General features: G+C 39.0%; 1 protein-coding gene across 1 annotated transcript in view; it reads right to left on the bottom strand.

Annotated features, from left to right (window-relative positions):
- bcan (brevican) overlaps positions 1 to 24,032 on the bottom strand; it is a 70,253-nt gene that overhangs the window by 18,609 nt on the left and 27,612 nt on the right. The window contains exons 2-14 of the mRNA XM_034174385.1: positions 23,265 to 23,350; positions 22,522 to 22,914; positions 17,784 to 17,958; positions 17,231 to 17,358; positions 14,104 to 14,397; positions 10,936 to 11,910; positions 10,525 to 10,792; positions 10,298 to 10,491; positions 10,019 to 10,171; positions 8,479 to 8,655; positions 3,817 to 3,921; positions 3,567 to 3,725; positions 811 to 893 (exon numbers count right to left, since the gene is read on the bottom strand). Of these exons, the coding sequence (XP_034030276.1) occupies positions 811 to 893; positions 3,567 to 3,725; positions 3,817 to 3,921; positions 8,479 to 8,655; positions 10,019 to 10,171; positions 10,298 to 10,491; positions 10,525 to 10,792; positions 10,936 to 11,910; positions 14,104 to 14,397; positions 17,231 to 17,358; positions 17,784 to 17,958; positions 22,522 to 22,914; positions 23,265 to 23,350 (3,190 nt within the window). The remainder of the gene's footprint in view (positions 1 to 810; positions 894 to 3,566; positions 3,726 to 3,816; positions 3,922 to 8,478; positions 8,656 to 10,018; positions 10,172 to 10,297; positions 10,492 to 10,524; positions 10,793 to 10,935; positions 11,911 to 14,103; positions 14,398 to 17,230; positions 17,359 to 17,783; positions 17,959 to 22,521; positions 22,915 to 23,264; positions 23,351 to 24,032) is intronic.

The raw sequence follows: 24,032 nt of genomic DNA, 5'->3' as shown, positions 1-24,032 counted from the left end.
TAAACACTACCTAATCTAGTGTCCATGGATCCCCACAGGTAGCATGCTACTTTGATGTATATTTTGTAAATAATAGTTTCACTTTTGTAGTTCCATTTTTGGGAAAGGTGTATTTTATTTTATGTACAGCCATACTAAATATTATTATTATTATTATTATTATTATTATTATTAATAGTAATAATAATAAAGACAAGAATAAAGACCTTTCAGTGTCTGATACTGACATTAACACCAACCTTTTCCCTTGTCTTAAACCAGCTACTCTGTTATTAAATACATTTGTCTGGATGTACTTTTCTAACCTATCCATCAAAAACAAAAAAAAACTAAAAAACAAAACAAACAAACAAAAAAAACCCATACCAACTTAAACTGTGAAAGAACTATTCAACTCTTCAAAAGCAACAAAAAAAAAAAAAGAAAAAAAATACATCAAGCACAACAAGACTCAGATGTGCAACAGAAAACCCCATGTCGCAGACCGAGCGGGCCCCCCCATAAAAATTGGTCTGCCCTGCCTTCATTGCGCATGGGTCATTTGAGACCACAGCAGTTTGTCTGAGACGGACCAGTCGGTCGGTGACACCGGATCAGAAAGGATTTTTTTTTTTATTCCGAAAAGATACGGTAATATTTTCCAATATCAGTCCGATTTTAATCAAATTCATGACATCTGTGTTCGTGCTAAAATACCCTTTGTTTCTTCATGCACCTCTACTCATGTTTCTGTGAAATTGGTTTAATGATTAATTGAACAGGTGTACAGAATAATGTGGCCAATAAGTGTATAAGCTCATTTATGCTTACCAGGGGGTTTCCATCTGACCATCGGAAGTCTCCTTCAATGGTCCTGTCATTAAGGCCAATCCACTGGTATTCTTTGTATTTGTCTAAAGATAAGAAGATATGATGAGCGAAAGGGAGGGATCAGTGTCTATGAACAGATGAAAAGAACAGGATAAACTGTTCCAAGCTCCAAGTCAAAACCAAAAGCAACCTAAGGGTTAATATTGTCAGGATTTGCTCCTGCTCAGGTCTTGACCTTTTATTTTCCATCAGCCTTTCTATATATTTACTTGGTTTTTGATCATCTGTTTATTTTGCTTTTTTCATAGCTTGTTTCTGTTCTTCACACATCAGCCACACATTTAGTGCCATTCTAGTTTTGTTTGTCTTTAATCTACTGTTTTTGATTTTGTTCATGATTGCTTTGGTCACAGTTTTTATTTGGCACATTTATCAGTGAAGTGTTGGTTTAATTGTGTTTTATACTTTTTCCACTCATCAGCTCTGTCCTAGTTTTAATTTTTGAATTACCTGTTACCTTCTTTTCAGTTTTAGCCATTTCTCACCTGTCATTCTGTTCATGTTAAGATTCCATTCTGTCTAGAGTTTGTTTGTTTCGGTCTGGATGTTTTAGTATTGTTAGTTTATGGATTCTGGTTATGCCACTGCACTCCCCTGTCAGTTCTGCCTCATCTTTGTTCCTCATCCTTCACACCAGTTTCATCTGCATTACTGTCACACCCTCAGATCACTATACTCTCTTGCCCTTCACCAGCACCTCCTTATTCCTGTTGGCCACGCCCCATTTGTTTGTCTTCTCCTTTCCCATTTGTCACTATACTCTCTTGCCTTGTCTCTTATCTTTGTTTGTCCACGCCCACTTCCTGCCAGCTCACCACACCTGTTTTCCATCACTGCCTAATTGTTCACCATGCATTTAAGCCCTGGGAGTTCTGTTTGAAATTGCTAGTTCGTTGATTCTCATGTCTTCGTGCCAGCTCGTCTGCTCTAGATCTGTGTTCCTTGTTTTGTACTTTATTGCCTCACTGTGCCTGACCGTGCTTGTTTCCTGGACCTCGTTTTTGTCTCTGCCCACTTACTACTGTTTGCTATGCTCTCGACCTTAGCCTGTTAATTTTTGACAACGCCATTGCCTTTCGCCTGCCTGTACCTTCACCTCGCTGACTGCTTCTTTGTGTACCAGATCACTGCCTGCATTTACTATAAAGTCCTTGATATCCTACTACCTGTTTGAGAGCCTGCATTGTGCCTCCTATCATCTGCTGTGCTCAGCTGCTCTGAAAGCCTGACAAATATAAAACAACATGACTGAATCAGATCAGATTTCACAAAATTTTAGAGTACGTTATGATAAATATTCCATGAGGTACCCTAAAATTTTGTCTTGCCCATTTGCAGCTCTCTTGCCTTATAGTAAGACATCTACCTGTAACTCACTGTCGTTGTATATCTGGAGTTGCATCAGGCATAAGCAATCAAAAAGTGGATCCACACCAAATCTGCTGTTGCAACCCCAAGCAAAACAGACCAAAAGAATCATACATATCCATACTGTTTATCAATGTTTTGAGGATAACCATCTAGTACAAGGACCCAAGACAGTTTGGTGGTGTCACAGATACAGCGAAGCAAAGCACCAGCACGTGCATTCAGACTTAACTTGAATCTTCTTGTCTACAAGTTTAGTGTTCTAAATACAGTTTAATATTTGCAATGTGAAAAATGATAGTAATACTGTCTGATGAGTAGATAAAGATTTGTTGGTAAGAAATTTAATTTTTAACCTGAGATGGAAAAGTAGATGTATTATTCTGCGTGGACCAACCCGCAGTGTTTAGTACAAATCACAAGGAGAAAGCATATAACTATCTCAAGGGCCGCACTAAAATGGTAAATGGACTGCATTATAGCACTTTTCCATCTGCATCAGACGCTCAAAGAACTTTACAATAATGCTTCACATTCACCCGATGTCAGGGTGCTGCCATACAAGGTGCTTACTACACACGGGGAGCAATTAGGGGATTAAAGACCTTGCCCAAGGGTCCTTAGTGATTTTCCAGTCAGGCTGGGATTTGAACCGAAGATCTTCTTCTCAAGCCCACGCCTTAACCACTAGACCATCACCTCCACAAACGAAATCAAAACCACAATATTTTCTTGGACAAACCTGAATGAGAAAGACAGACGTGAAAGGCTGATGTTATGCCTTCCCCTTGCAACACCATTTGGTCCTTGTGTTTTAAAAAAGAACAAAAAAAAAAAAAAAACGACAAGTCAAACTTTAGTTTCTTCAAAGTTCTGAATGACAAGAATGCCATTTTGGGGAACAAAAAGATTTTAAGATGGATCTTGCTAAAAACCTTTACAAAATCAGTGTAGTGGCTTTGAAGAAAACATGGCGTTCACATAATTAACGCTCAGCAAAGCCGACAGGGAACATTGGACTTCAATCTAAAATGGACACGACATTCTCCTGTGACAAGTGGATGTTATTAATATATAAACCCTGCAATTCTTTTCACTGCATAAATACAGTAATAATGTTAATACAAATTACAACTGTCCTTTAAATGCACAAACAACAGATTATATTAACTTGATAAATTGCACTCTGATAATCTTTCTGGAGGACCTGGTTGCCCACAGATGTCCAACAAATTAAATTTTTACCACCAGTGCACCTCTGTCTTGAAGATGACTAAATGCTAAACCAGTTAATGTAAACCACATTCTGTTCATCAGACAGTTGATACCATTGATGTAATCCTGCTCTTCGGGGGTCATTACAGAAAGCAAATGTCCACCGCACATGCGACAGTGCTGCTCAGCTGCCTCCCAATTCTGCCGCTTGGTGAAGCGACGGTAACAGAAGCTCTGAAACTTGTCCCATCCTGGCTCACACAACTCCAGATCTGACCAGGACAGAGAGACTGTTGAAATGTTTACAGAGACTTAACAGGAGGAAAATATGTCCAACACTGTGTCAGACAGTTGATACTGAACCTGTTTGGCAGAAATCTCCTCCATACCCGGGCAGGCACAGGCACCGTGTTGATCCACTTTCAATACAAGTACCCCCATTAAAGCACGAGGTCTCCAGGCACAAGTCTAAAGCAGCATGAAGACAGTTGGATTTCACCCATAACAGAGGTTCTTATAGTTTAAAACAAAACTAAAGGAATACAAAAAAATATGATTTAATACAAAATAATATTTATACATTAATTTATACACTATACCCACTTATGCCCTGTGACAGAGTGGCATCCTCTCCAGGGTGTACCCACCTCATGCCATATGACTGCTGGGACCTCCTGTGACCCTTAATCACATTAAGTGTGTATAGACAATAAATAAATTAATACTTATTCCAGTTAAGGAACTCGAGTCTGTCCCAGCAGTCACTGGGCAAAAGGCAGGGGACACCCTGGACGGGTCATCAGTCCATTGCAGGGCCACATATGAACATGCAAATAAATTCATTCCTACGTTCAATTTAAAGTGCTCAGTCCAACTAACAGACGTGTCTTTGGAGGGGGGAGGAAGCTGGAGCACCTGCAAGAAACCCACGCAAACACGGGGAGAACATGCAAGCGCCACACAGAAAGGACCAAGTGGGAAGTGATCTCATGACCTTTCTTGTGAGGCAACAGTGCTAACCACCAATTCACCATGCTGCTATAAAAATATTTATTAAATAATTTAAATTACTTAATATTTTATATTTAAAGGTGGACGGCCTCATATATATATATATATATATATATATATATATATATATATATATATATATATATATATATATATATATATATATATATATATATATATATATATATATATAGTAGTGTTCAGAATAAGGTACCAGTAGATTCTCACAAATCCAACAAGACCAAGCATTCATGATATGCACACTCTTAAGGCTATGAAATTGGGCTATTAGTAAAAAAAAAAAAGTAGAAAAGTGCTGTGACAGTTAGAAGACGCCTGTGTGAAGCTAATTTATTTGCAAGAATCCCCCGCAAAGTCCCGCTGTTAAATAAAAGACGTGCAGAAGAGGTTACAATTTGCCAAAGAACACATCAACTGGCCTAAAGAGAAATGGAGGAATATTTGTGGACTGATGAGAGTAAAATTGTTCTTTTTGGGTCCAAGGGCCACAGACAGTTTGTGATACGACCCCCAAACTCTGAATTCAAGCCAAAGTTCACAGTGAAGACAGTGAAGCATGGTGGTGCAAGAATCATGATATGAGCATGTTTCTCCTACTATGGTGTTGGGCCTATATATCGCATACCAGGTATCATGGATCAGTTTGGATATGTCAAAATACTTGAAGAGGTCATGTTGCCTTATGCTGAAGAGGACATGCCCTTGAAATGGGTGTTTCAACAAGACAATGACCCCAAGCACACTAGTAAACAAGCAAAATCTTGGTTCCAAACCAACAAAATTAATGCCTCGCAGATGTGAAGAAATCATGAAAAACTGTGGTTATACAACTAAATACTAGTTTAGTGATTCACAGGATTGCTAAAAAAGCAGTTTGAACATAATAGTTTTGAGTTTGTAGCGTCAACAGCAGATGCTACTATTATTGTGAACACTCCCTTTCTACTTTGTTTTTACTAATAGCCCAATTTCATAGCCTTAAGAGTGTGCATATCGTAAATGCTTGGTCTTGTTGGATTTGTGAGAATCTACTGAATTTTCTGGTACCTTGTTTCCCATGTAACAATAAGAAATATACTCAAAACCTGGATTAATCTTTTTAGTTACATAGCACTACTATTATTCTGAACACTATATATATATATATATATATATATATATATATATATATATATATATATATTCTATTTCTACCTCATTTCTTATGTCTTGTACTGTTACAAGTATTATTATTATTGCTTATCCTTACACACGCTGTTTGACAGACATTCTCTAGTACTTGCACCCATCTTGTGTGTTTTTTAAGAGCTGACGTAAAATGTGAATTTATCCTCTGTGAGATCAATAAAGTTTATCTTTATCTTATGGAATTCCCTCCTGGTAAATGTATTCTCTTCATTAAAATGAGCTGTAATTTTGCATCACTTTTCAAAAATAAATCGATATTATTTGGGATTTCAGTAGAAAGTACATTTTCTTTCAATTTTGTGAAATTTGAAAGGCCGTACAGCGTTATGTTTTAGATGTATTTAAGCATTTAATTTTACACTCAGCTCAGATATATTCAGCAGCAAATATCTGGAGGCATACTAAATAATACCTCTTATGACAAGAATTGTACTTTTAAAAATTGCAGTACTTTGCAGCCACTTTGTTTTCTTAAGTTATTTTATCACTGTCCTAAAATTCAATAAGGCCATATAGCAGGGGTAGGCAACCTGTTCCAGAAAGAGCCATGAGGGTGCAGGTTTTCTTTGCAGCCACTGACTCCACCAGGTGATTTCACTGATTAACTGATTCCATCTGCTCAAAGTGATATTAATCAGTAAAATCACCTGGTGGAGTCAGTGGCTGCAAAGAAAACCTGCACCCTCATGGCTCTTTCTGGAACAGGTTGCCTACCCCTGCCATATAGCAAAACTCTTCCAGCCACAGGATTGTTTCCTCTGAACTTGTATATATGTATATCTGAACATACATCTGAACATGTATATATGTCCGCGCTGACATCTGTTAGACATTGTCCAGTTACTTGTGTGCAAATGCCATAGTTCCAAAACCACAAAGATTTCTTATTCAGTGCAATGAGCCACAAAACTAAATCTGAAATAATTTCACATGGATCAGTCAATGAACGTTTCAGAGCTAAAATGAATTTACTGTGTCTGAAGTATTGTGGAAATATTTGATTAAAAAAAAGATCACAGCTTTGGGGATGCAAGCCACAGAACATGAAATTCATTGTTTTGAAGAGTGACTAAAAGAACATGAAAAACATTGCTCCGTGGACAGCTCTTGGCGGAAGTCAAGGTATCATTATTTGAAAATGATCTTCATCAAAAGCTTTGTAGGGACCTGCTGTACCAGTGAAATAAATACACAAGTCTCAGATGACACAATAAATTATAAAGATAACATCAGTTAGCCTGTTTTTATCTTTGCACCACAAAAACGTTGAACAAAATGCATGATTTGTTTTCCCTAATACATAGATCCTGAAGTTGGAGATCACAATTTTTCAAATGTTTCTAATGTTATGAACTAGCTTTCGCAGTAAATCTACATTTAAGTCCCAACCTAATGATATAGTATAGGCTAAATTGTAAGACATCTTTCATTATTGTAGACTTATTTGTCATTTGCTGACATGTCATCAATGCAGCATTACACTCAGATATCTTGTTCTGAAGAACTGAGTGCAATGTGACTCAAAAGAGTATTTGTGGAGATGAGAGTGATCACTCCACTGCTCTTTAAAAATACCAATAAGACGGTGCCTGGCAGCAAAACCTCACATACAACAAAAACACAGACTGCTACCGAAAGCAGTCTGTGTTTTTGTTGGATCATCATATTCTACTCAATAGGCTGGAGAATCATTCTGGGATTACTGGGAGTGCCCTTGCATGGTAGACGTCATACCTGACCAGTCGGTCTCACCTTGTTTTGTACAATAACAATACCTCTGACCTTAGTAACATGAAATTTGGGGTTCCACAGGAGTCTGTCTTAGGCTACCTGCTTTTCTCCCTTTATATAGCACCCCTTGGGCACATATTGCAACTTCCTACTTTTAAACTCTGATAAGACTAAAATAATGGTTCTTGGTCCAGTGAGAGACTGGCATCAATTGACCAGTTAATGCTTAGCCTAGGCTTGTGTGTCATACATCACACTGACAAAGTGAGGAACTTTGGAGTAATTTTGATCCTACGTTGTCCTTTGACCTCCACATTAGAGATATTATGAGGACTGCTTTCTTCCACCTGTGAAATATAGCGAAGATTCATCCCATCCTGTCTATGGCTGATGCTATGACCCTAATGATGCTACGGCCTCAACTTTATCTAAATTTTGGATGTTTTAGTGAAACATAGGACTAGTGGCCGGCGATCACCTTAGTATTTCTCCTGTTTTTCTTGCTGCTTAATACTGACAAATTACACTGTATTTGTTGTCTTTCTGATGCTTGATTCTGCTTTTTTTCTTTTCTCCCTGTTTGAGGCGTGGCTCCATCCAGAGATGGGTGTGATGTCTGTTCCGGAAACCATTCTGTGCACTGGCAACATTTCCTGTATGTTTGTTTTGTGAATTGTTCTGTAATTTGTGTCTGGAGCATGGCCCAAGCAGAGGGTCACCTCTTTGAGTCTGGTCTGCTTGAGGTTTCTTCCTCAGAGGGAGTTTTTCCTTACCACTGTTGCTCTGGGGGTTGGTAAGGTTAGTCCTTACTTGTGTGAAGCACCTTGAGGCAACCTTGTTGTCATTTGTCGCTATATAAATGAAAATAAATTGTAATTGCAATTGAAAGCAAATGAAAGTGGCTTGAGATATATTTATGGTACTAATCAAACTTGTAGCGACCATGAAAACATTCCAGGACAAAATGTAGGTCTGAACTCCCCCAGCAAAAACAAACAAACAAACAGAAAAATCTGGGAATTCCCAGAAATCTTTGATTGCTTTGGTTATCATCAAGTGTGCAGCATTTGTTACCTGAAATGGCTCCATGTTCTACTGAAGAAACTTTGACAGCTGGTAATGAGGCCGCCATGACTTCTTTGAAATAATCTGGGGTGTGAGATGTAATGGCCACATCAATGCTGTCTGTGGTGACAGCTGGACTCAACGTCTCGCTCTCATCTCCATTTCGTCTGTGCTCTGCTGAGACAACTCATTATAGTATGTTTATGTGTTAACATTCAACAGATTACAAAGAATTTACTCTGAGTTCATGATGATTGATGTAAAGAAATGTGTCAGAACATATTTATCAAGAAAATGGCAAATAAAAGTATTTTAGATTGCCTCCACAAACAGATAGAGGAGAGCAGCAGTGCAACCTTCAGGGCAGAGGAGGAAGTCATACTGTTAAAAGTTATTTCACTAAACTAAAGAACATGAGCGCTGTTAGTAATACATATTTGAGTTTACTCAAAGTTGTATTATTGTGTTCACCTCATTTAAAATGTTTCCATCTGATCTCTTGTAGCATTTTAAATGCATGCTTTACTTTTACCAATGCATTCTCCACTTTGACAACAATGATGTTGTTATCCATTATTACTCTGTTGGCAGATGACATAGGTATGTGCTTTGTGGATGCCTTTCTTGTTTATGTTCAAACAAATGCAGATGACACACATAAGGATGCAATAACAGTGCAACAGAAACATGTTTCAACATGGACATATTCAGCAAAAATATACTAAGAATATGGGGACTTCTATTCAAAAGCTTCCTGTCTCACTGTATGGTTGTTATACACTAATCAGTGACCTAAGGTGATGACTTCATATTTTTGGTATGAGGTCTTTTCAAAGGATCCTTGAATACCACTGGAATAACTTTGTTTAAAAAAAAAAAGTTACTCTAAGGGAAGCTCAAATGTTGCGTATCACTTGCAATGTAAGGAAACATCAGCTATGACATTTTGGACGTGTGGCACTTTCCTCTAGGAATGATCCAGCACATAGGTGTCTAGGATCCCAGCAATAGGAAAAGGCCAAGGGGACACCATGTTTCATCTGGCACAGGCAGATAGATAGCTACTTTCAAAAGGTGGAGATGGAACAGTTGTTTGCCTGGGTGGTTGCAATCCAAGACCCAAGATGGTTCCATAGTGCGGTGGATGCAATAACACACGGACAAGCGCATTCTCCCAAACTTGACATGACTTGATTTCAAAACCACTTTTAAACTAAAACATGACTGAGATATTTACTGTGGAAAAACACTATTGGATTTTAGAGAAATCTTTGAATGTTCTCTTATCACAAAATTAGGATCATCTCTTTAGTTGTGGGGTTATAATATGTTACATTATATCTGACGGCTGAGCAAGGCCGTACTACATGACATAGTATGGACATTAACAAATCAGAATAATTCACATATAATTTGTCGCTCAGACTAGCAGGGCTCAGATAATGTTAAACATTTGCATATAGCCCGTAACAACAATCTGTTTTTCTCTCATATCATTTTGTGAGGGTTTGAAAGTACATTTGAAATAAAAGTATTTCATTAAACTGACCATTAACGTTGTTGGTGATGGCCTCCAAGGGATCCTCAGTGACACAAGGCATATGTTCCAGATCAGAATGGGACTCCTGTGGCTCAATGGACAGAGACCCAGGATTGGACTCTGGTGTGTGGGTTCCATGATGCAGCACTGTAATATCTATGCCTGCAGAAGGAGTTGCATGAATGCCTGCTTCACAATTACATCCTTCAGAACTTTGGTCTGTTGAGTTTGGAGGGTTGACCAGAAGGACTTTGGGTTTCACCTCTAGACTATCTCCAGAGGACTCACCAGATCCCCCCTCAGAAACAGAATGTTCCTCTATCACATCATGCCCACTTCCTTCTGGATTGCCATGGTCCATGCCGTAGGTTGTGTCTGTGAGATTTTGCTCTGAGCCAAGGAATACCGCTGGACTTGCACCTAATCCTTGTTCAAGTTGATCCTGGATGTGTTGCAGAGATTCAGCCCCAAGTGGTTCACTGCTTACAGGGATGAAGGTAATAAGCTCTGGGGAACTAGCTTCTACCTCCACAGGAGTGGGAGACAGGGTTACTGACACAGGAGATGTCAACAAAATAACTGGATCATTATTTACATCAAGAGCATCTACAATGGAGCCTGAGCCATCTGTGATTGTCATGACCTCTACTGGCTGGATAACACTATGTCTACTTTGGTCAGTATAACAATCTTGTGTAGCTTCTACAGAAGACTTCTCATTACTGTGGTCGAATGGGATGTAAGGCTCAACTGTTATGCCTGAGTGCTGAATGGGATCATAACCTGTCAATAAAATGAAAAATCCAAGATTATAAGAATGTTTTTGCATACATAACCTTCTATTATTATGCCACTTCACCAATGTGTGGCAGAGGTTATGGTTCAGTGATGATGGTCATTATCTCTGTAATATTTACTGCACTTACTTGACTTAGCAGTAGGCACCAGGGCAGAGGTAGTATCTGTGGCCACATCAGGCAAACTTGTAGTCACTGGGTGTAGTTCCTCATCTGTTTGTTCATCTGTATGAGGAATTGTAGTCTGTCTTGCAGAGTTGTCAGATGGGTGTTTCTCATGTGTACTGTTGTCAGTGTATGGCAATGACACGGTGGAGTAAATGTCTACATCCTCACTGTAGACTGAAGTGGCTACCACTGACATCTCAACACTACTAGTGCTTGTGTTCTGTGGCTGTCCTGAAACATCATAAGAGGTGTTTGTGTAGACCACTTCAATATCTGTGGCCTGTTCCAAGATGACATCAGGCGTGTGGTCATCTTGTGAACTGAGGGAAGCATTGTCCTGATGCACCTCTGGAATGTGACTGAAAGGCTCATTTGCAACAGTTCCAGATGATTCATGAACATCTGTGGTATTTTGGATTTCAGTTTCTTTGTCATTGTCAGAAATGTGATGCTCTGAGAGTTCTTTGCCTGATTTCCCATCACTTGTGGATAAGGTAGAGTCTTCACCAACAGTTAATACATCATCAGTCTCTGTTGAAGATGTTGACGGTACATGAAATTGTTCATGAGGTGTAACAACCTCTGTCTGAAAGGACTCGGGGTGGCTGGTGTTTGCTATTAACTCCCAGGAATTTTTGGTGAATGCATACTCTTGTGGTTGAGAAGGAAGTGTGACAGACTCATGAATGTTTGCAGATTCTAGTTCCTTGTCATTGGCCTTGTCATTACCCTCCACAGGGTCTTGCTTTAACTTGTTACCTAACGGAAGATTACCAGTTGCCTGGGCATGCTTGGCTTCAATGCCCTCTACTACTGTGGCCTCAGTCAAGCTGATCTCTTTTCCAGGATTAGATGACAAAACAATGTCCTGGCCAATGTCCTCTGGCTCAGTGGCAAGGGAATCCTGGGGAGATTCTGTGTATGGGCCATTATTGCCTGTAAAAAAACAAATAGACAAACAAAAATAAAAACCACAGCAAATTAGGAAGCAATTAGGATTTCATTTGAAATATAAACCAAACCATTAATCTCACCTACAACAAAGTTTAACTGCATATAACAATGCCAAAAGCTAGCTGTAGCACAACTTTCAAAACAGGAACAGACACTACTTGTTGTTTTAACTGAAAATAAAGAGCAACCATCTTGTCCATTTTATGACCTAGCATCTACAGTCAGGCTGTGACAATGTCACATTGTGACAGTGACACCAATTTTTGTAACTTTCCAATGGAGTTGAAATGAAGTAATCAAGATGTGACTGAAGCGCAGACGTCCAGCTGTAATTTGGGGAGGGAGAAGTTAGTGTGTAAACGAACAAATCGCATTAACCTTTCTGGAATTACAGTCATTTTTATACAGAGTCCCTGTTCTTTCAGAGGCCAGGTGTAATTGGATAAACTAAGCAACTTCATGTAAAGATGACTGGAAATCCTTTACAGTCAATGACTGCCTGAAGTCTGGAACCCATAGACATCAACAAATGCAGAATGTCCTCCCTTGAGATGCTTTACCAGGGTTCGACTGCAACCTCCCTCAAATTGCTGTTTGTTTGAAGAATATTCATTTTTGTTTCATCTGAGAAGCATCAGCATCTAGCAGAATGTTTTGAGTCATTATCCATCTGCATGTTGCAGCTGTGGTATCAGTTTGGCAGTTGAATCGAAGCAGAGAGTACAGCCCTGTACAATTCAAAATTCATTATGTTGCTTCCATCAGCAGTTATAAACACAGTGACCCGGTTCCATGAGAATACTTCCATTTCATTTCTATTCCATTTAGCCATACTAAATGCCTAAGTCATAACATTGATGATGTACAGTTTGGATTATGAGTAGTTCCTGTTCTTCTCCACTGTCTTCTCTTTATTTTCATTCTGCTATATATTAATCTTGGTTTCACAGCCAAAAAAATCTTGTTCCAGAACTCAGCAGGCTGCTGGGGATTTTTGCTTTTTGCATTTCTTTTCTGGACAAGCTTATCTGGCCTTCCTGTTCTTGAGTGTTACTGGTGGTTTGCACCTTGTTGTAAACCCTTTGTATTTACTGTACATGTATGAAGACATCTCTTGATTGAAGACTTTGGCAGTGATAGCCCTATCTCCTCCAGTGTGTTCTTGATGTGTCTAGATGTTATAGAGTTTTTCTTAGCATGGAGGTCTTTCAACTTTTTCTTCATCCTTGGGGTGCAAGAATGAAAGAAAAAAAAAAAACCTTGTCTTATTCTTTTTCCTGGTCCCTCAAGTTACTGAGTTACAGGTGCTGTTTGATGCAGTTGGTGAGTGTGAAGGTTCAAGTGTTGGTGTCCTTTTCTGCACACCTTTACTTTCATCTGATGAGCTGTTCCAGAAGCATGCCTGTAAGTATGCGACATAGGACACAGACCACCAGTCCCAACACCCCACAGACAGAGCAAGCCAATGACCCAAGTGGGACAAATGTAGGGTCCACAGCTAGAGAGGCCTATATCATTCAGAGATGTCGGGGTATCTTGGTGGCTTCCCTTAATAGTCTCCTTGCTCAGTCACTCAGTTTTTGAGAACTGTCTACTCCTAACAGATTTACCATACACAGCGATACTGTTTCTATTTCTTGATGATTGATGTAAATAAAGTCCAAAACATATTCAGTGACTTGAAAGTGTCCATGTTTCTAACGGCTGACTTGTCTAAAGAAAACTGTTTGTAAAAGTGGTGATTTGTATTAAAATAGTACTTATATTTTGTTTGTTCAATTACCTATAGCCTCCAATGAATAGGAAAAACAAAGCTGCCTTTTCAACTGATCTGGATCATCAAAATTAGCCACCATCTAATCACATTATCTTCATTACTTCATTACATCTTTTTAATTTGGTGATAGTATTTTTGTTGTTCTTTTTTATATGCAGAGTAAAGCTTATCCCAGCGGCCATGAGCAAGACGTCATCACTGTAAGAGGTGGGGTGCACCGTGGACTGGCTGCCAACATATCGCAGGGCCGACACATATAGACAAAACACTTTGCCATGTAGAGTAATGAATGGTATAACGTCACATTTTCTGACATACAACAGAAGGAAATTACTAGTAATTTATTTTCATACAGCAAAGGCATTCAGTTTGGTAGGTTTCAGATCCCGGGGACTTACTTCTAAAGCAGTAAACATCATGCCGAGTGTGAGCCTCAGGGAAGCCAGTCTGGTTGAAGTATCGATAGACAGTTCTGACCCCAGGTTCACCACCACCACAGCGCTCTCTAGGGGTGACAATAGAGTATCGCACACTCCCGTCTGCTAACCATCCGGGGCTGCAGTGGTTCAGTCCGTCATTCCAGGCTACGTAGAGTTGAGCTGTGGTGGCCAGCTCTGCCCCGTGACTCACACAGTAGGCCTTAGCTTCCCATAAGGTGAACCGTTGAGGCGCGGTTGCATGGAACACATCCCCTTTTCACAGTGAGAGAACAGGAGGGTTAATCTTATACATGTATGGTTTTGCTTTTGTTGATTATAATTTGATTTGTGCTACAAGAAGCCAGCTCTTTAATAAAACATAAATCAAGAGCAGTTGTTTGTACCACCTGGGCTTTCATTTTGACAGTTAAGTTCTTCTTCATTATATTTTATTTATCATCACACTGATGTGTTTTAAGTGTGCAGCGACTCCATTAATGCAGCAATACAAATAACATCCTTTAAGTTAAACAAAAATTTCTACATTGACTTACCACAGTATCTGCAATTACAAATAACAGTTTTTCTTTTATTTATTTTGCCATTTACTTTTAGTCTGCGTGAGCAGGGTATTGTATAATCACTTTGTGTGTGTGTGTGTGTGTGTGTGTTTGTGTACGTGCGTGTTTGTACTGCTATCTTTGTGAGGATCATCACGGGGGAGAGGACCTGTTTAGTGAGGACCAATTTGGAAAGTGAAGATATTTAAGCCGATCCTCACAAGGTTTTTAATGAAAAGGCTTCCAGAGGCCGTAAATATGCTCCTCTCAAAGTGATTCTTTAAAATCTGAGGTAACGACTTAAAGAGACATCTAGAGTTTAAATGCAGTATCAGTTTATTTCTAAGTATAGCAAAAACGGTGGTCCTCACTCCCAATGGGTATTTTCCTGGACCTCACTTTGGTGCCCATACAGAAAGGGGTGTGTGTGTGTGTGTGTGTGTGTGTGTGTGTGTGTGTGTGAAAACAAAATAAAACAACAATAGCTAACCTAGTGGGAATATTACTTAGGTTAGTGTTTCCGGATTATTAACTAGACCTAGACCTTGACCAACTAAAGATTGGTCAAGCAGAATGTAGCCAACATCTCAAATTGATGACTAAAATATTTGCAATCAGTTGGTATCAATGACTTCATGAAGTCACAGTCGTAATATGAAGTCATGTACAAAAAAAAAAAAGTCCACCTTACTGTCACAGTTCACACTTTGTTCTGCTCCCTTGGTTATTGTTTTCCATATGTTGAATTCTCTTCTGTGGTGCTTTAAATCTGATACATCTGTTCCTTGTGTGTTTCCACAGGCTTTACTGTTCATGGGATTACGGTTTCACATACACCCTTACTTCCACTTTTGAGTCAGTCATTCCCTATTTAGCCATCCACAGCCTCTCACTCCAGCGCCAGATTGTCTTGTTTCCATGCCTGCTTTCTTGTGTTTATTCTCTGTGCTTGACGTCCTGTTGCCAGCCCCATCCAACATTGCTCCTTGCTGAGGGTCTTGGTGAAACACAATTATGCTCAAATTTTAACTTATCTGAGACACACTCATTTAGGATATTCAATTCAATTTTGGTGAAAATTCAGTACATCTTTTCAAGTTATCATGGGCACAAGAAAATATGACTGACACACAGGTGGATGCATGTATCCACTAGAGGTGGGCAATACCGGGAATTTTGGTATTGATCTGATACCAAGTAAATACAGGCCCAGTATCGCCGTTATCGATACTGATACTTTTTCATACTTAAGCTTCATAGATCCAAAGGATCCAAAAGACCTAGGATAGAATTTCACCAAACATTGTATGTGACAACAAAATACTTTATTATCACAATCAACATTTTTGTAAAAAAAAAAAATCACTCAACACAACTTAAAATCTCCTGAGGTAGAGGGCTGACAAACCACAATACAAGGGTGCGCTGCTCTGTGTTGTGTGACACAGCGCAGCGCTGCTCTTACAAACAGAGTAGAGTTTGATGAATCTGCGTGCACAACAGTCAGTGCTTGCGGGAGAAAAAAAAAGCTTGAGTATCGATCTTTTTACACGATGATCGTTCAATATCAATACCAGCGCTGGTACCGATATTATTGATATTAGGATCGATCCGCCCACCTCTAGTATCCACACTTTAGTTTCTTCTTGTTTCGATTATTGTAATGGTTAACAAATCAGTTTTGGAACCGTTTCAGACTGCGCATAATGCTCCTGCGAGACTTTTAACTGGCACTAATAGAAGAACTCACATCACTCCAGTTTGGCCTCACTTCATTGGCTGCTGGGAAATTATAGAATTCATTTTAAATATTTTTAGTAGTAACTTTTAGGGCCTTACATGTACAAGCTCCCCAGTACATCGCAGACCTGCTGAAACCTTATTCTTGTTCCCAGGCCCTTAGGTCATGGGTCAGAGGGTGTTGATGGTTCCTAACACTCATTTTCAAGCTCATGGGAAGAGATTGTTTCAGACTCTGGAATGTTCTCCATCTGTCTTTACGCTTCACAGACTCCACTGACTCTTTTGAAAAGCAGCTGAAGACACTTTTATTTCGACAAGCTTTTAGTAAGACTTTTCTTTTTATTCCTGTTTTCTATTTTATCGTGTTTTATATAGTGTGATACGTTATGACTTTATTTTTGCTGTTTCTTGTAAAGCACTTTGTGATTTTTTTATCTGTGATAAGTGCTATATAAATAAATATGACTTACACATTACACACCAATGGGGCACATTTCAATATCCCCTTTCTGGCCTTAAGTCTGACAGGAGATATATGTCTGAACACAACTGATGTTTATCAGGAACATTTCAGATCATTCCGCTACTGGTTCCAAGAAATCTTTTGAGGAGTGCATTAAACCTGCATATGAACTGTATATATTGCATGTCTCATTTCTCCACCTTTGTGGCTTGTATTGTTTTTGTTAAATATTGCAGATGTTGTTATATGCATTTATCAGAAGGAAATTTAAAACTTTCCAAAACTGTGCCTATAAAGCCCAGGTTGTAATATTTAAAAATAAAACTGTATTTGTCCATACCATCATGATTCTCCACATAGCAGTAGACGTCGTACAGCTCATCAGGCTCTAACTGTCCATAGTTCCTCACTCCTGGCAGACCATCCATGTCCCCAAAACAGCCCTCTCTTGGCATCTGAATGGGATACCTATGAAGAAAGGTTAAAGCTCTTTCTTAACAGCATCATACAGTAACTGTACAGTAGAATCACTTGTTTGAATGATCGCTGCTGTAGTTTGTCATCAGATTGGTGCAGATTCTCATCTCAAGATTTGACACCCATATCAAAGTTCGCATGGTTGGGTGCTACACTACCATCCCATCATAATGACTGACCTTCAAACCGGCTGCTACCTCGAGAGGCACATAGGCAGTTTTTCAACATGGAGCATAAAGAGGTGCAGCTGAAAGTGTATCCTACAATGAGGCTTTTTGTTTGATTGCTAGTTTACAGCTGTCCATGATTTGATCAGCCAACAAGTGGGCACAATAAATAAACAAATATAAATATAATTTCAAGTTTGTCATGAAATACTGAATTTTCAGTCAGTCCATTTTCTCTCAAATTCTTACCTCACTGACTGGTCTGACAGCCATCCCGCATCACACTGCTCGTACCCACTGTGATAAGCGGCCAAAAGCTGCTCTGGAGTTGCAATTTGAGCTCCGATGTCATTACAGGCTTTTCTGGCCTGCTCAAAGGTAAAGGCATACCTGCTGGATGCATCCCGGTAGTGGAACACCACCCCTGCAAAACCCACAAAAGAGTTTTTTCTACAGAATTTTTTCTGCAATATAGTAATAGATAGAGGGTAATATACAATAAAATATATAATAATAATTAAAATAATAACAACAATAACAACAACAATAATGCTCTTGCCTGGTCCTTTCTGTGCTTCACATGTTCTCGTGTCCAGATGCTCCGGCGTCCTCCCACTTCCAAAAACATGAAGGTTAGATGAAATGGAAATTTTAAACTGACCGTAGGTGTGAATGTGTTTGTCTGTTTATATGTAGCCCTGCGATAGACTGACATCTTGTCCAGGGTGTACACCACCTCATGCCCTATGACTGCTGGGATAGGCTCCAGCCCCCATGACCCTTGATTGCACTAAGTGGGTATAGAATATGTATAAATAATTTCAAACAGCTCAGGTTAAAATTTGTGCAAATACGGTTTTATTGTTAGTTTTCATGTTATGTAATGTATTAATTTACACCATCAATAATTTATAAAGCTAATGTACACCTTTAATAAGTGATTAGTAAGGCAGTAACTCTTAATTAATTGTTAATTAATGTTTATTACTGCATTCACTAATGCAGATTAGTGTACAATTATTGTAATGTTTTACCTGTTAATACTGATATTAACTTGCTAGTATTTGAAACATTCTTGACATGATATTTTTTGAAAATTGAGTAATTTTAGTACTGTATTTTTGTAGTTCCTATAGTGTGCAATTAGGATGAGTTTATTGTCAGAATATAGACAGTGCGGTGGCGCTCGTGCACTTGTGTCCAAACACAAGGTTCCAGACCACCTGTGCCCATTCTCCATGTAATGTGGAGTTGCATCAGGAAGGGCATCCTGCATACACCTTCAAAAAAGAAAGAAGCCAAAATATATGACCTTCTTTAGCTTATTTTGAGGAGATTTTCTGCGTTGGTGTGATGAGAATTAATTTTTGAAAAATAGACAATGATGCAATATGGCATCAGTAATTAATCTATTAATTTTAATCTACTTGTGTTTGTTGCTTTGGTTGCAGAATTATTCAAAATACATATATTCACTGATACACACACATACACACAAATCAATGTTTGGAAGCATACTGAATATACAAATATATTTTATGGCGGATCTGGGCAAAAGGCACATCCAGGAATTCAAAGAGCCTTTTAAACATTTTGATTAAAAAAAAAAGAAGATATTTTGATCTTTGGCAGATGTGTCCACTCAAGTGTGCCATCCTACTTGGAACCTTAATGTTGAATCTTATTCTTTTTTTGTTTCTGTTGTTGAAGACCAATTTGATTCAATTCATCCCTCATTGACTGACTGTTTGAAAAGTGAACATATACAACACTCCAGCCAGCTAAAAACCAGTTACGCACCACCGATAACACAGCAGTTTACACAGGAAAACAGTTGCCCTCCTGACCTCTCCTTGAGCAGTGCTTTGGATCACCCACCGGGTCTAGCAGGGGTGATCCATGTTGATGTGACACTAATCTCGAACCTTCTCTTTTCAGAGAAAGCAGAATGTCCTGCTATAAATGTGAATCTACCAAACCGGTGTTCATATAAATTTGAAAACCCTCATAGTTGTGTTACAAAAGATGCAAATGAGAGGCACAGATGGACTAAGAAACAGGTCTACTGGGTGCACATCCAGGGGTACAAGTACTGGGGAGCTACGTCAAAGCCTTTTTGTAACATTTTTTCAAAAAAGGAAGCAAACATGACACAGCATGCAGGGCAATTACATCCAGTGCACTTTATCACAAGTATTTTGCCAAGCAGTTGTGCATTACAGTACAAATTCCTCTGAAAGAAATCTAGAGCTCTATCTTGATCTTGAGCCACAGCAAATGGAAGTTTATAATGCAAATGCATCTGGGTCATGGCACATAATTTGATCACAAGGCACAAAGGGGTTAGTCTCTTAACTGTGAGTGGGTTTTCACCATCAAATGAACTAAGTCAATAGTATTGTCACCTGTCATTCCCTTTAAGGGCTGTGACGTGCTGGAACCTGGCAGACTCAAAGGAGAGGTTTTCTGGTGAGTTAATGATTCTCCATACAACACATTAAAGCATGCGAGCAGACAGCAGCTATTAAGGTAAAGAAGGAAACTGAAGTTTAGTATTTTTCCGTGAGGGTTTTTGTTTGTTTTCCGTATTTTCCAGATTATAAATCACACCTTTTTCTGTGTCATCAGGTGTTTAATTAGGGTTTTTGTGCATCGTTGGAGTGTATACTCTTTTTTATTGGCATTTATTCTTTTGTTATTAGAGGTTATTTAGTATAGTGCTTTGATTCCTGGGAAAGTCCAACATAAATAGTCATTACTAGGAGCCCAAGCCCCCAAGGGGCAAAGACCCCTATTGTTATTGCAATTATGATTAATAATAAAAAATGTGTTTTTTTTGCTATAAATCACACAACAGTATAAGCCACAGGACCTGTTTTCAACTGAGATTCATTGTGTGTGCAAGCAGACTGCACGTGCATTGTGAACTTCCCTGTGCAAAGTGAATCTGAATAACAAATAATAGAAAAACAAGCGCATGTACACATATATAAGTGCAAGTGTACCTGCTATTTAAAGACTGTGTATGTCATGAAAATGACAAATGTTTTGGTTGGAAACCAGCAACAACACATACTGTGTGCTGTTCTGAGTCAGAGCTTGGGATCAATGCTCAGAGGCCCATAACTACACAAACTGGCCATGTCCACAGGATGGAAAATATATTCTGCTGCTTGCAGATTAATGTTTTTCCACAGTACACAAATCATAAAATGTGGAGGCCTAATTTATTTGCTTTGTTTGTTATTTATTGTTGCCCATGGGGATCCACAGGCTCTAAATTGGGTAGTGTTTATAAAATAGGTAGCTGACATTTTTCAAGGGTGGTAATAAATTGTGCAAAGTTTCTATAATGAGTTGGAATGGTGTGTGAGTCTAGAATGTTTTTAGAACCTTGAACTCAAAATTTTGTAGAATTAGAACCCCTTTTCCCTGTTAATTACATAATTTTTTAATGTACTGTCTTAATGTATTTACGTATAAATGTTTAGGTTCTTGTTATCATATACACATTATTATTATTATTATCATGATTATCATTTTATTTTATTTTTACTTCAATTTTGTCATTTGATTTTTAAACAGACCACAGTGGAAATAAGTGTTTTTGCTTTCTTGTGTCATTCATGTATTTTTAACATATTTACAGTTATATTCTGTACTTACACTGAACTTACTAAATAAAATCATGCACACACACTCACACTTTAATATGAAGATGATTTACTGCCCCCTGCTGGAATGGTGTGTTAGTTCACAATGTAATTAGCAATGTTAGCTAATATCTGTAGTTTCTCCAAAAATATTAGTCCCATCAATGTTCCGTTTTGCCAGCGTTCATCTTTGACCCAAAATACACAAGCATACCAAACGGCAAATGTCAGCTGTCCTCAGTTTGTCCGTGATCTAACTTATACACACGCATGCATGGAGAGGTCTTTGTCTTTTCTGCATTCTGCCACAAGCAGGTGCTTCTATTTTTAGACACAAACAGAGACAGTGGTGGAAGACATCAAAAATACACATTTCACTCATGGTAACAGCAACATGACACTTTACTAAACTGACTAAACCAATTGAAGTACAAAGACACCTAAATCAATAACACTAACAACACTGTTAAACTAACATGAACCACAATAACAACATTTAAAGCCCCAAAACCCCAAACTCACATGGTGCATTGCAGCACAATGTTCACTATTTACTGGTTAGCTATAATCACTATTTTTTCATAAAATATTTGTTCTATCAACTTTCTGTTCTCACAGTATTCACCACTGACCCAAAATACATAAGCATACCAAATGGCAGATGTCAGTTCTTCCTCATTTCTCTGTGATCGAAGCCATATATCAAGCTTGTCTGACAGAGCAGGCTGGGCACAATTGCAGGACACAACCACACAGCTCTGTAGGCTTAAATTGTTTACTGGGGTTGGTACACATTACGGCACGGCAGTCAAGAATGAGCAACAGTACAAAAAAAATCAGGCTGAAGGCATGGTCGAAGAAAGCAAGCAGGAGGTCAAAAACATGATGAGGCAATCAAAGCAAGGCAAAAATACAAACAGAGCTGGAAGGAAGGCGCAAAGTCGATCTGGCGAGGGACTAGAGCACACTGTGAACCTTAAATACACCCAGGTGATGAGCTGCAAATTAGGAACAGGTGTGAGTAGAAACTTCCAGAACCGGGGTGTGGCAAGACAGAAGGAAACACCCACCACCAAGCACCAAGAGAAAGACAAGAGAAACAGAGAAAGAGAAAACCCAAGCAGAAAAAGACAGCATGAGAACAAAAAAATGACAAAAGCAAACAATGAAAATAAAACAGAACAAATGCAAAGCAAAATTCTACATCCTGACACCATACACATGCACGCACGCACACAGAGGCCGCTTGGCTGTTATTATGTGCATATATATATATATATATATATATATATGACCACTTTGGCTTTTACCTGAATGGTCTGTCTGTACCTCACCTTTGACCTTCACTTGCGTTACATCATATGCATCCTCCAGGCCTTGTTGCACCTCACATCGGTAGAAGCCAGTGTCATTTTGCCTCAGGCTCTCCAGCCGCAGGGTGAGGTCAGCAGGAGAGGAGGCGTAATTAAGTAGTGAGGCTCTGTCTTTGTAGGCCTCACTGAGTCGCACTCTGTCACCACGAGCGACCAGGATTTCAGTTTCATGTCCATCAGTCAGTACGCTCCATTTGACACGAGGCAAGGACAGCACCACGTGGCGGCCATTGGTGGACGGAGATGGTGGCGGGTGGGCCAAAGACACCAGGCAGGGTAACGTGAGAAAGCCACCCAACACAACATAAACAGGTGAGTCGCTGGGAATGGTCACCTGCAGAAGCTTTGAATCTTCTGAAGAACAGAAGCTTTAATGAGGAGGTGGTTCTGCTAGCCACAGCCTAAACAGTCTCTTTAGTACATTTTGCAAATCCATAAATTGTCCTGAGAATCACTAGTTTGACAAATTTGGAAATCTTGAAGTCATCATAACATCTCGACTTTCTCTGCACATGACAAAACGCATCTTAATATTTTGCTGGTAAATGTAGACACCCTGAACAAAACTTCCAGTATGAACATGTCAGAAAACAACAAAAGAGTGCCCTGCTGACCTTTACAAACAGACATTATATGTAACTTAACAGAGTACAGTGTAGGTGGGTGGTAGTGGTGAACGTGACTGCAACAGGTGTGAGTCGTACCTGGCTCATCTTGGGTGACAGAAGACAACGGGAAGACAAAGACACATGTGGTACAATGGAGCAGCACAGGCAAAAGCACATGCAGTCTGTAAAGACAGGAAAGGTGAAAGAATTTTAAGCATTTGAAACTGCAATGACAAGGAAGGAAACAAGTACCAGCATGTGCTGGTATATATATATATATATATATATATATATATATATATATATATATATATATATATATATATATATATATATATCCTGGTAGTCAGGAAGATATGAAAGGGAGAACAAATGTGTCTTTAATCTGGATTTGAATGTGTGACCAACAAAGATAAAACTGTAATGTGATCACCAAGTTTGGTGTATCATGCAATGGTTTTGGCATAGGACCCCAACAAAAGGTAGGTACAAAACAGGTTTAAAAAACAGGCCTTTCTGAGGGAAAAGCAAGCAGGTTACCCAAGATGCAAGCAGGAGGTCAGTACAGAGATTCAGGGATGTAGGTCCTTTTTTTCTTGCAGGTCTAGATGGAAACATTGCAGCTATTCCCCTTGTCCCAAAATGTTCGAAAATTCTTAATGCAAGATGGTGCAATCTGGTTCATTCCAACAGCCTTAATAAAGGTGTTAGACAGTACCAGATACACCCTTTGGAACATAGGATTTTACAACTTTTCTGAAATTTCCTGCAACTTCAGACAAAATGTCGAAACCACTTCAACAACTACATGTACATGCAGCTTAAGTGGATGTTTTGCACATTTTACATAAATGAATACTGTCA

Source organism: Thalassophryne amazonica, chromosome 7, assembly GCF_902500255.1.
Source record: "Thalassophryne amazonica chromosome 7, fThaAma1.1, whole genome shotgun sequence".
In the NCBI taxonomy this organism is placed as follows: domain Eukaryota; kingdom Metazoa; phylum Chordata; class Actinopteri; order Batrachoidiformes; family Batrachoididae; genus Thalassophryne; species Thalassophryne amazonica.
This window is presented reverse-complemented; position numbering and strand designations above follow the sequence as displayed.